At 40.4% G+C, this 12,301-nt stretch overlaps 3 protein-coding genes across 5 annotated transcripts; 2 read left to right on the forward strand and 1 right to left on the reverse strand.

Moving 5' to 3' along the window:
* Positions 1-435: 435 nt before the first annotated feature.
* Positions 436-3,791, reverse strand: atg12 (ATG12 autophagy related 12 homolog (S. cerevisiae)). The gene is made up of 4 exons (XM_023426281.2): positions 3,661-3,791; positions 1,838-1,974; positions 1,673-1,735; positions 436-648 (listed from the first exon to the last, which is right to left on the reverse strand). Exons 1-4 carry the CDS (start codon positions 3,752-3,754, stop codon positions 589-591), a joined length of 354 nt encoding a protein of 117 aa, XP_023282049.1. The 5' UTR covers positions 3,755-3,791; the 3' UTR covers positions 436-588.
* On the forward strand, positions 3,779-6,454 carry isoc2 (isochorismatase domain containing 2). 2 transcript variants are annotated; one of them, XM_023426280.2, is made up of 7 exons: positions 3,779-3,924; positions 4,109-4,189; positions 4,820-4,944; positions 5,055-5,267; positions 5,567-5,637; positions 5,756-5,873; positions 6,293-6,454. In XM_023426280.2, coding segments are annotated over exons 2-7 (594 nt in total). In that variant the 5' UTR covers positions 3,779-3,924; positions 4,109-4,188; the 3' UTR covers positions 6,359-6,454. The 2 variants fall into 2 exon arrangements, with proteins under 2 accessions (XP_023282048.1, XP_087035452.1); XM_087179326.1 differs by lacking the exon at positions 3,779-3,924 and having other exon boundaries at positions 3,968-4,189.
* Positions 6,455-6,717: 263 nt separating this feature from the next.
* Positions 6,718-12,240, forward strand: foxj2 (forkhead box J2). Of its 2 annotated transcripts, XM_023426346.2 has the most exons (11): positions 6,718-6,965; positions 7,279-7,628; positions 7,805-7,879; positions 8,002-8,094; positions 8,683-8,847; positions 8,956-9,418; positions 9,510-9,668; positions 9,782-9,883; positions 10,973-11,077; positions 11,216-11,314; positions 11,796-12,240. In XM_023426346.2, exons 2-11 carry the CDS (start codon positions 7,305-7,307, stop codon positions 11,906-11,908), a joined length of 1,698 nt encoding a protein of 565 aa, XP_023282114.1. In that variant the 5' UTR covers positions 6,718-6,965; positions 7,279-7,304; the 3' UTR covers positions 11,909-12,240. The 2 variants fall into 2 exon arrangements, with proteins under 2 accessions (XP_023282114.1, XP_023282113.1); XM_023426345.2 differs by having other exon boundaries at positions 10,973-11,314.
* The last annotated feature ends 61 nt before the right edge of the window (positions 12,241-12,301 follow it).

A 12,301-nucleotide genomic window follows, 5' to 3' on the forward strand; every position in this document is an offset into this window, starting at 1 on the left:
GCAACTGTCTGTCTCCACGCCACTCTACTCTCTTTTCTGTCTTTCTTGGGAATTTATGTCACAAACCCATCCTGAATCATGTAATCCCTCTAAGTCCATCTGTTACTGCAGTGCCCCCTCTCATCCTATGTCTGTCCCTGCTCAGAGGTGATTCCATCTCAACCTCCTGAAACCTTTATGACTGGTTCAAGTTCCACTACATTACAACTTTATCTTTATGCTGGTATTTAATTATCACAATAAGAGGGTGGATGAAACTGTGAGCCAACATCCATATGAATGGACTCTCTCTTGTGCTTTTCCTCTAATAATCACCAGCAATGTGCAAAGCCAAATCCTGTGCCCACGAGTTAAGTGTTTATTTTTGGGTGCTAAATATGGCGCCTAAAAAGAAAAGGAGAAAAAAAAACAAAAAAAAAAAACAGTGGAAAGAGCTTTGCATTGTCACAATAATTTATTTACAGTTTGTATATACATAAAACCTGAAAGAAAACAAATGGAAAAGAAGCAAAGATAATGTTATGTGCATGTTTGGAGGATGAATTAAAAAAAGGAGAGTTCAAAAAAATTCTGTTGTGGAAAAGGAGTTTAACCCCAGGCTTGAGATTTACAGTAATGTAGAACCAGCTTGCCATCGCTACCAAAACACTGAAAGAGAGACAAAGAGAGAGAAAACATAAAGGTAAATACTAAATAAAACAACCCTGAAGTGATTTTTCATTATAGCTCAAAAATTACTTAACTGATAAACACTTTCAGATGTGACTGAACTTGATTTGTCATAAAACACACATTTTATCAGATTTTGAGCTGTCAAGTGGTGAGAGCAGAGGGATGACCAAATGGCCACTGTGAATTCTGGACTTTGAGGTCTTTGCGGTTACTTATCTAGACATTAATCAGTGGCAGAGGATTTTAGTAAGTGTTCCCATGGTGCTTCCAAATTATTGCCCCCTCTGCTGGTCAGTGCACCACATGACCCATTCACCTCTATGGGCTGGACCCAATTCTAATATTTCATCAAAGAGACTATATCAATGGTAAAGACATTTATGCTGTGGTTAAGTATCCAAAATCTTTTCCCAGATGAAGCCTGACAAGACTTACATTTATCGTTAGAACATGTCTATACTTCATGTCTACTGTAAATTAGATTGTTAAGAAGATTAATATCCTTGAAAATGTCTCATCTGTAATCACTGATAAAGCCCCGTACCTTTGCTTCACTTACAGAATACATCAAACAAACCAAAAAAAGACTTAAATTTACGTTGTTGGCAAATAGTCTAGCGAGCATGAATAAACTCATCTCTTGTGTGTACATGTGCATGTTGCAGTTGTATGTGGAGACATGGTTTACATTTGTTTAACAACTCAAATGTCCAGTTATTAGCTTCTCTAAGCTTTCAACCGCATCTCATGTTCTTCATCAATGAATGGAACTGGAATGGATCTATTTGTCGATTGTGTGGTTAAAAGATGAGAAAAAGCTAATAAGTGGACTTTGGAGTTGAGATTATTTAGTTACACAGTGTTCCCATGGTCAAAAATGAGCATATTTACACACATACACATTGTGACTATTGTTTAGGTTGAGGAAAATAGGTTGTAAATCCATAAAACACTACAATAACAGGGAATTAAAAGTTGTATGCTGCTTGTATGTACTCACATCAAAGAGGGCCCCTACTTCTTGATCCGGTGAGGGGGCAAAAGATTGGTTAACATAGATGAACTGAAAGAAAAAAGAGATGACATCATGTGTAAAGACTTGAAAGAGCCGTCCAAGTCATGATTTCGGGGCATGAACAAGTCAGGGAACAAATGTATCTCTTACTAGTTGTTCGTTGGCATCAAGCTTGAGGAAACGAGAGATGAACTGAGCCAGGGACTGTACCGTCCTCCCCCGATCTACTGCCCACTTCTTTGTTTTCATTATAGGAGTGTCTCCAACTGCCTTCAACAACACATCAACTATAAAAATGGAAAAAATAAAAGTGAAAGTGCTGCTGTCACTCAGACAAGTCCAGGCAAATCTAAACTTGAACTGTTAAGGGAGATTTCTCATGAAGTGCTTGTTAAATTCATGGACGTGTTGTCAAAGCCACAGTGAAAACAAGAACTATGACAGCCGTCTTCCTTTAAGGCATATGAGAAATTACAGCAGAATTTCATGCCTCTATAATGGGCAGGTGCATCCCTTCCATATTGAACCATTTCTTATTATAGCCCACAGTTCTTTTTGTGTAATATTTCCTTCTGATATTCATTTAAATTATTTTAATTCCCTCATGGTTTTCTGTATTGATTTATTAAAATGTTTTGTAATGTGTTTGTATCTGTGGAGAATCTTAAATAATTGCATGTGGTGTGTTCAAAATGTCTTATCTTATGCTCCACAGATCTAGTTGTAGCTCAGGTTTCGAACATTGTACACAAACAACATAACTGAGCCCTATTTACAAAATGAATGTACATACAAGCTAGTTGAATCTGCATTTACCTGTATCTGATTCTTATATACTATACATGATCAATGACAGTCAGTTTGCAGGTGTCCTTTATTTACTGGTATTCATTTTTACTTACTGTAATATGATTATTTGTTTTCCAAATCTTAACACCTAGTAATATTAATAGGTCAGAATAAAAATTCTGGTGAGAGAACTGAATGAAGATGAATGAAGATGCTGTCTTGCTGACCCTGATGTGACTCTGAAATGGTTTCATTGAAGGTTGATAATAACATATAAGTTTTTGCATGTATGTATAAAGTAAAGGAAAAGACGCCAATATTGTTTTCTCAAATAACTGAGAGTGAAAGACAACCTTGAATAGAAATGTGATAATTAACTTTAAAACCCTATAGTTAGCATTTATAATTGATATATAAACATTTATTAATTGTTTGCAACACATTACAATGTTTATTAGTGTATCTGACAAATTAGTGACCTGACGATTAGTGGAGCTGCTGCCTAAACAGATAATCAGCATAGTAAAACACAGTTGTAATAATACAAAACATATTTTCATAGGGGAAGTTATAACTGCTGACAAATATTGTTCATTAGTAAACACTTAAAATGTCCTTAATCTTCTTACAACTACATTATAGTGCGTTATAACCTATTTGTTAAATATGTATGTACTGCTTGTAAATGCTACAGACAGGGACTTGCAGTAAAGATGAAAATGTAAAAACAGTTTTTAGCGATTCCTGAATATACTGAAGTTAAAGCCCAAAACGCGAGGCTAGAAATTTTCAGTAAACTAACAGTTTGACAGTTTCAAGCTAACTTAGCCTTATTAACTTATCCTTAGGTACAAGATATGAAGTTGCTATTGGCATAAGCGTAAAAAGATAATTGATAAATTAGGGAACAAACAGTCTCTCTGTAACAATATGTGACCTATCAGAGAAAAAGATGATATATTGCCTTAATAAATATTAGCATTAGCTTTAGCCATGCCCCAAACCGGTAGTACCACATGTTAGAAAGCTTAATGTTTACTGGTTGAGCTGAAACAAACCAGCACCCTATTGGCCAAAATCTCTGTCAATCGTTTGTCACGTCACACGAACTGGTTTGTTTTTTTCAGTATCAGCAACCGTAATAGTAAAGAGATGATTGCTTTTGATATGTAACTCTTTCTTACTTTTTATCTTCTCTTCGTTCGCCTTCGAGTCGTCTGACGGTGGCTGTGACTCCTCTTTTTGCGTTTCTGTTGGGGATTCTGCATTGTCAGACATCTTCAGGGGAGCACTTCTGGTTTGCTTGTGGTTCCTTCCGAGGCGAATGGTGACGTACTCTGGCTGTTATTGGTTCAGAGAAACTTAAATCTCAACAACACGCAATCCTATTGGTCAATACGATTCTGGGAGGACAGTGCTTGAACTTGTTCTTCTTAGCGACATGCTAGGTTAGTTATTATTTTGACTTTGGAATATATTTGTTAATAACGTAGTTGTTTCATGACGAATTCAGTTGCTGTTAGTATATTTGATTAATCTTGTGATATGCCGTTTTTGTTTAAAATTTAATTCATTTTTTTTCTTTGTCACTTTCAAGTAAAATTACTACATTTTGTGTTGGTTTCCACACAGGGGGCGTCACATGGGAAATAATACTTTAACCTAACAGTTGAACTTCTGTCGCCTCACATTTGGACCATTCAAGCAAAAACAGTAAGTCAACTTTCTCATGTTAAAACTCTTTGAAATTATGTGACATTTTCGCAGCTTTCTCCAGTTCATTTGTGTTTAGCTATGAAACTGTTTGGTTTCATTGTCAAGAGCACAATGCAACACCACGAAGGAAATATTTCTTACAAGGAAGAAACCCCTTTTTCTCCTTAGTTACACACAAAATGCACCACATACGTAGAAGCTCGTTAGTCAAATAATACTTAAATAGAAGAATAAATAGACCCTAACTTGCAAATATGACATTCTAGGCTTATTTCTTCAAGTGTTATTCTTCCCCTCAGTGCCATTATGATGTTTACTGGCCCATCATCCTCAACAAATGATCCTTGTATTTAGCCAGTGATGGTGCGAACAAAACATCTTATATCAATTCATGTAACTTTTGAACTCTATTTGGTATTTTCTGTGACTTTGCTCTTGTTCAGCTATGAATCTGTTTGGTCTCTTTGTGAACAACACAGTGCAACACCATGGAGGAAATATTTCTAACAAGGAAGAAAATCTCCTTCCTCCTTAAGAGTACACAAAATACTTAGAACAAAACATGTTGCGTAAATTCACGTATCTTCCAAACACACTTTCTTCTTTTCTGTGTCCTTGCTCTTTCAGTGGCAAACATTGGCAGGCTCTCCACCAAGGATGCAGTAATCTTCCTGTGTGACATGCAAGAGAAGTTCAGACCCAACATCTTTCAGTTCACCAACATTGTCAGTAATGCAGCCAGATTGCTCCAGGTTGGTTACACTACCTCAGTGTCCTACAGTTGACCCAATTATCAGCCTATAAATATTTATTATTTTAACGGATTGGATTAAATCTGCCTGCTCTCTCCTCTGACTCACAGGCCAGTCGCGTTCTGGGCATCCCCCCCATCTTGACAGAGCAGTACCCTAAAGGTTTGGGTCCCACGGTACCAGAGCTGGGGGCAGCAGACCTGAAAGCTCATGCTAAAACATCATTCACCATGATGATAGAGGAGGTGGAGAAGGAGTTGCAGGCCCTTGGAAACCCCAAACAGGCTATACTGTGTGGAATAGAGGCACACGCATGTATTGCAGTAAGTTTTTTCCCAGAAACCCCTTTTTTTATCCAGTGTCCTTTAAGATATTTAAAGGATTAGTGAAACAACCTCTTAACATTTTAAAGATAATTTTAAAGTGAATCTGAACTCGTGTGTGTATATGTATGCTGCATAAACTATTACCCTTAAAAATGATTTGAGAATGAGGGAGGTGTTGAGGTGAAAGATCAATCATCAAGTAATGTAACTATGCTTTTTTCTGATTATGCTGGTTTTTCTAGGTTAGTGTGCCACAGAGTTTCCACAGTTTTAGTTAATGAATGTCTTTTCCATAGTGCACAACCTTTGACCTGCTTGAAAAGGGAATGGAGGTTCATATTGTGGCTGATGCCGTCTCATCCAGAAGGTATCTGTGCTGTATTGTTATACAACATTGTCATCACCTACATCATATAGTTTTTTGTCCTTTATGTGCGAACGGTAGTTATGTATGTAACTACAGACTTTTGTGTCTCCCTCCACAGCCAGACGGACCGTTTGTTTGCTCTGTCCCGACTGAAGCAGAGCGGAGCTTACCTCACCACCACAGAGGCCGTCCTGCTGCAGCTGGTCCAAGACGCCAAACACCCCAACTTCAAGGAGGTGCTCACTGCAGCTGCTCTGTGCTGCACTCATCAATTATTTTTGTTTGTTTAGATGTGTCATAAAGATATTCTTGACAGTATGTGCCAAAGGAAAACATATTTGGCGTTTCCTCAGACTTCTGTCCCAAACAGTTATGCAAATAAATTTCCAGTCTGCAGCTGCAACTTCAGGGCTGCCAAAAATAAACTGCCTACAACCTTTATCACTGACACTGTTAACCAGTTACAGGTGACTGTATACTAGGGTGCAGTGAGACTTTTCTGCAGTGATCAAACCCAAATGTAGTGCATTTTCGTGGTTGTAAAACCACCATCTTGCCTTTGCAAACATGCCAAAATTGATTTCATTCTGAGCATACTGACAGTCTAAGTAATGAAAGCGACTAATACATATATTTTTATCAACTTTATTGGCAGATCCAGAAGCTCTTGGCTCACCCGTCTCCTGACACCGGCCTCCTTGCCTTCTTCAGTGCTCTGTAGCGACATCATCACCTGTCATTCTGTTTCATAAACACTGTTTCACTGCTTCCAACATACTGATGAATTACTTCAATAAAGTGATGCTGCTACTGTGAATTAGTGCTGCTGCTGTGCTTCTCTATTTATGTCTCTGAATCAAACCCTCATGTCTTGAGTGGCAGGTTGAAGGTTTGGACCTTCTTTTGTTGGATATTTCAGTGAAACTTACAGGTGGTTTCTCTGTATTGATATCCTGACAGACCCACAGAAAAATGCCGGTGAAAGGCTGAAGAGGTGGGACCAGCTCTCAGAGGCGGGGCTCAAAGAGTGATGTCACACAGGGGGAGGAGTGAGTTACGTCATTCTGTAAGTCAGAAAGGGAGGGTAGGGAGACAGGGAGGGAGAGAAAAAGGAAGCTGTCCGATAAGTTTTTGTGTATATTTCTTCAAAGTTACACAAACTTTCTCAAGCCAAAGGTGTGATTGGAGGCCTTGTTGAGATCAGCGTGCTGAAGAGAAAGATCTGAAGAGGAGGACGGACACCAGTTTGTCTGCAGTTGTGCACAGCTGATGACAACATCAAATATTAACACTTTCTAAGGCCTTGGGCCTCGAGTGAGTACAGAGAGGTAAGAAAGTCATTCTCCTTTCTCAGAAAACAGAGAATGTAGGTGGAACTGGCACATTTATATGTAGTCACAGTCATGCAATGTATTTCCTTGTATATGGATAGTTTCCAGAGACGCACAACGTGTCTTGTGTCTGAACTTGTTTGCTTTGTAATTGCAACTGGCTGGAAGTACAGGAACATTACGGTTGACAGTGTTACATTACAGGCAGAGAGGGATCCACTGCGGCATTTCTCAGTGTTTTGTCAGCTTCCACACTAAACAAAAAGTAAAAAGACATGTTGATCATGTACTTCCTCTTCTGACCCCTCAGACCCTGGACAGAGAAAAAGAGGGACAATGTCCTCTGACTTGGACTCCAGTCTCACCAGTATTGACTGGCTGCCTCAGCTGGGAATCAGTAGCCTGCGCTCGGGGAAAGAGAGAGGAGGAGGAGGGGAGAGGGACAAGAAGAAAGACAGAGGGAGGGAGAGAGGAGACTTCTTACCATCCATCCAGGACCCTTCTGCTTCTAACTCTAAAGGAAAACCCCCTCACAGCTACGCCACTCTCATCGCCATGGCGATAGCAGCTGCACCTGAGAGGAAGTTGAGTTTGAATGACATCTACACCTGGATCAGTGACACTTTCCCTTACTACAGCCGAGCAGGCCGTGGATGGAAGGTAATGTGAAATAACAGCATATTGTCAGTGTGCTAGAATAGTATTAAGTTTGTTACTTAAGTATAAGCATGTTTAAAGTTGCTGGTCTGGTGACTGGTAACTAATTTTAATATTATTTGCATGACCAGCTGGTACAGGACTGACTTCTTTTATCATGTACTGTGTGTCATTAACAGAACTCCATTCGACACAATCTGTCTCTAAATAAATGCTTCAGGAAAGTTCCTCGGCCCCGGAACGACCCTGGCAAGGTGAATTACTTTTTATATTTTGATGTTGTTAGCATATATGTACTTCTGTTAGAATTTGCATCACGTGAGACGGAGAAATGATGGATTAAAAGAGCGGAAAGCTACTTGTGCTGTATCTGTAGGGTTCCTATTGGACGATGGATGGACCTGCAGAGGCGAATCAAGTGAGGGCACCTAAACGTCCCTATCCAAAGGAAGAAGAGGAGAGGCAGGATGTAAGATCAGTCATTCAGTTGTTAACCGTCCAATTGCCATAAGTGTAAAGAAATTACAATTTACTCAATGAATGTTTGGCTCTCTGGCATTTTAGTTTTGTATTTCCACTTTGAGAAACATCAGATTTTAACTTCACCACTTTTCAGAAGGAGGTATTTTTTTCTTAATGCAAAACATTAATCTGAAAGCTGTGATTACTAGTTACTTTGCAGAGTAGGATTTTATATGCAGAACATCTTATAATGCTTTTATTTGACCCTAAGCAAGGAGTGGAAGTGGTTTTGTGGTGGTCACGGCCTTGAATATACATAAAGCAACATGTGTCTCCAGTCATAACGTCGTAGTTACTCTGGATCATCTACAGAACATGCAGTCAAAGGTTCTCATAGGAACTATTTCCCTTGAGAGAAATCTTCCCTACGAAAACAGCTGACAGTGGGTTCTGTGGATTATCTACTGTCCACCTGCACTGTAATGGGGTGGAGGCAGATAGCAGTTGTAAACGTTTCACAGCTGTGTTTCTACATTCTTGTATTGCTACTTCTACTTCACCGGGATTGTAACATTTCTCCCACAACCTTTTCCAGTTACAGGTTCCCGAAGCACCAGGGACACAAGCGGACAGAGGACCCTCCCCTCATCAACCACAACCGACCTCCCACACAGACCTTCAGCTTCTTAACACCGACGCTCTGGGAGCCATCAAGCGACAATCGCCCCAGTCTGCCTCCCTCTCTCCTCCTCCGTGCAAGGTGGAGCCACTTCCCGTATCATTTTCCCATCACTAAGTTTGCTGAATGTTTTTTTTTTTTTTTGAATAACAGCATACCAATATATTATCTTGTCTTTTATCTTCACAGCAACAGTCACCCTACATGCCGAGCCCTGTCTCCAGTCTCTCCGTCCCTCATCCATCCGTCTCTCCTTCAGCTGGGCTCCCACCTGCTGCCCCCATGTCCTCCATTAATTCTCTTTCACCTCCCCATCCACCTGGCCCCACTCTTTCCATCCCCACAGCTTCTGCTGTCAATATGTCTACAGCTTCTCCCGCTGCTCCCTCTTTCTCTGCCACTCTGTCCTTTCCCGCTAATTCAGGACCTGTATCAGTTTCATCTTTCTCCTGCGCTCCCAACACGACGCCTGTTTGCACGGTGTCGGGCCCCGCTCACTCTTCTGCATCTGTTGTCGCCCTTCCTGTTGTTTCTTTAAACTCCTCTACTGATCCTCCGCTGCGTTTCACCTTTGATGAGATGAATTTACCAGACTTGTATGCATCTTTCAAGTCGCTCTTCAAGACTATGCGAGAGAGGGGAGGCTCACAGTGTGAGTACGATGTGTGCGTAGGTGTGTTTTGTGTGCGTTATACATTACACACACAAATGGCCTGGATGAATGACTTTTCTTTTCTTTCCAGCGGATGTTGCTCCCCTGATTCTCCCAAACAGTGACACTACCCCACTGCACACTCCAACTCTGCTACCAATGTCTCCGTACCCTGCACCACCTGTACCACCTGCACCAGCCGCTCCAGCTGCACCAACTGCTCCAGCTGCACACCCTCCTTCACAATACAGTGAGTCTTACACTTCTTATCACACAGAAATGCTTGAATTGAATTTAAACCAGCAAGATAACATAAGAAAGTTAATTTGCTTTCTAAAGTTACGTTCCTCCCTTCCCCTCTAGCGGTGCCACCCGACTGGTTCAGTAACCCAGATTCTCTGAAGGAGAGCTTCCGCATTGCCAGCAATCTAGACTGGGCAAACATAGACCTCTCTGGTCACCCAGGTCTGTGCTGTTTACCACAATCTTGTTTAAAGGGTCACTTCACCAAAATTACAAAATAACTTTTTTTTCTCACTTCCCTCTGGAGTTAGTTTGAATTTCATCAGCTGATACATCTGTCTCTGAACGTTACTCTGGTTAACCCTTTCGGTCCCACACTTTCATTTCTGTTTGACCCTCAAACTTTCTTACTAGCTTCAAATATGGATATATGTTGCATGTTCAGATATATTTGATATGAATAGTTACAAGGTTTGTAATAGATCATATGCACATGTAGAATTTTACAGTATCAATAACACCACTAATCAGTTTAATCTGTGAAGCTTTTGGTGAAACTGACAACTGTAACTCTTAAGCTTACAACAGCCTCATAACTGAAAGTGAACAAAGGTTTACTCAAATTTAACTCAGAGCAAACCATGTGACTTCCTACAGTGTGTGGCTCAAAACTGATGTATGTGAGTTTACTGAAGCATCATAACAAATGAATAACAAAGGCGACTATTTTGTCAACTCTGTACAGACTAATTTCCTAGAATGGGACATAGCCAGAGGTGATGCTCAAAGGTTGCGTGTATTGCTATAACAACACACAAATAGTGGTTACATTTAAGTGTGATAGTTCATTTTGTTTTTTAATTGGAAGATTTGTACAGTTCTGTCAAAATATTTAAATGTAGTATTTTTCAATGCATCATATGGGGTCGGAGGGAGCTCTCAACAGATAAAAACCAAGGCTCTCTTCATGGCTTCTGTAGATACCACTAAGTGTTAGTAAATGTTTTTTTTGTTTTTGTTTTTTTTCCTGGTGAACTGACCCTTTAAGATGTTTGTCTTTTGGAGCTAATGCAACAACTTTTACAAACATTTCACTAGACAGAATGTATAGTTAGTGGCCGCTAATGAAGCAATGAATAGGATGATTATTGAGACCTTTGCAAAATGATAGAAATTTTGAGTAAATGCATGATCTGTATTTTTGAAAATTTACAAAGGGCTTTGGCTCTCTTGATAAGAGCATTTAAGACTCAAACCCTTCATGCTTTCATCAACCTGTCTGTAAACATTTCTCTCATTTTGTGTTTCCAGACCTGCTGGAAAGCATGCGGCAGGCGGAGCTCTGTGACTGGGCCCTGGACCCGGCGCTCTTCACCTCTCTCTGTGACTCTCTGAACCGCTTCTTCACTCAGAAAGGCATGATCACCTCTGGGAATAATTCCCCACTAGCCCTCGGTGCACCTCACTCCTTACAAGCCCCACCTTTCACCTCCAATCCGCCTCCAACCCTCGCCAGCCTTACTCACCCCTCCCCCCTCCCCTACTGTCCCCTAGTTCCCCCTGCCAACGGACCACAGCCGCCCCGGAGGGCTCTTCCCATGCAGGGACCAGGCTTTCAAAGACCACAGCTAACGCAGCCTGCAAACACACCCGGTGAGACCCGGAAATCATTTTTAAAACATTGTTCTCTTTCAACCTGTTATGGCAACTGAATCCAGGAGGGCGTGAGGAGGAGTCTTAAAGGATGGTTTTACCTTTTTCAAGTCTGCCTTAGAACAACACTCACATGTTCATACATACTCTGGAAGAGCTGTTGAAGTCTCATATTAGCTTTAGCTGAACTGAATGCATTTTTAGACCGAACACGGGCGGTTGACTTTGTTCCCTAATATTTACATTATAATCATAATAGGAAGGGAGCTCTTCACAGTATGCACAGCAGGTTATTACAGTGAGCAAAGACTCCGTTTATGTACATATGGACATAAACTTGAAAAAATGTGAACGTAACCTCTAACTTGATCAGTTGTTGCTGAAAATGGCAGCCATGGTCAGTCTGTTGTAAAGGAGAAGTTACTTAAATATAGTTTCACTTCCTCTTGTATACTGACGTCCATATTTCTCTCCGTTTCAGCTGGGATGCAGCCTCAGTCTATGACACCACGACAGCGTCCTCCATTAAAGAATCTGCACAGCAACAGCGAGGAGATCCAGGATGACTTTGACTGGGATTCTCTGCTCGTTTGACCCTCACTGCCTGCGAGGAGAAACAATTCAAACAGAACTTTTCAGAGATATGGGACTCTTTACAGCCGTGTACACTAAATGCAGAGGCTCACTGGTAACAGAACATCTTGAAGATTCTCTGGAAACAAGTTTGGGATCAAGTTGTGTCACATTAGACTGAATGCTGTATTTCAAGGTTGGAATAGTTGTAAGTTTTTTCACCTGTATTCAAATTCATATGCTGTAATAACTTCCGTTTTATGTATCTTGTGCAGGTAGTTTGAAAGGTGTTGTTTTCTAATGGACTGTAGTTTTATAAACATGTTCAACAAAGAAAATAAAGTATAAATTTATTCTTGTCACATTATTGTACTCTGCAGCAGTAAAAAAAACAAAAAAACAACAGAAAGCATA

Source organism: Seriola lalandi, unplaced genomic scaffold (genome assembly GCF_002814215.2).
Source record: "Seriola lalandi dorsalis isolate HSWRI2012SDOR001 ecotype SW California unplaced genomic scaffold, Sedor1 jcf7180002054825, whole genome shotgun sequence".
NCBI lineage: Eukaryota > Metazoa > Chordata > Actinopteri > Carangiformes > Carangidae > Seriola > Seriola lalandi.

Excerpts from the sequence above, each read along its gene's own strand:
- atg12 (XM_023426281.2), bottom strand. The coding sequence starts at position 3,754 with ATGTCTGACAATGCAGAATCCCCAACAGAAACGCAAAAAGAGGAGTCA. Across the intron at positions 1,975-3,660 it reads GAACGAAGAGAAGATAAAAA|TTGATGTGTTGTTGAAGGCA; the intron begins GTAAGAAAGAGT and ends CCATTTTTATAG. Across the intron at positions 649-1,672 it reads AAGTAGGGGCCCTCTTTGAT|TGTTTTGGTAGCGATGGCAA; the intron begins GTGAGTACATAC and ends TCTCTCTTTCAG.
- isoc2 (XM_023426280.2), top strand. Across the intron at positions 5,268-5,566 it reads AGGCACACGCATGTATTGCA|TGCACAACCTTTGACCTGCT; the intron begins GTAAGTTTTTTC and ends TCTTTTCCATAG. Across the intron at positions 5,638-5,755 it reads GATGCCGTCTCATCCAGAAG|CCAGACGGACCGTTTGTTTG; the intron begins GTATCTGTGCTG and ends CTCCCTCCACAG.
- foxj2 (XM_023426345.2), top strand. The coding sequence starts at position 7,305 with ATGTCCTCTGACTTGGACTCCAGTCTCACCAGTATTGACTGGCTGCCT. Across the intron at positions 8,095-8,682 it reads AAGAAGAGGAGAGGCAGGAT|TTACAGGTTCCCGAAGCACC; the intron begins GTAAGATCAGTC and ends AACCTTTTCCAG. Across the intron at positions 8,848-8,955 it reads TCTCTCCTCCTCCGTGCAAG|CAACAGTCACCCTACATGCC; the intron begins GTGGAGCCACTT and ends TTATCTTCACAG.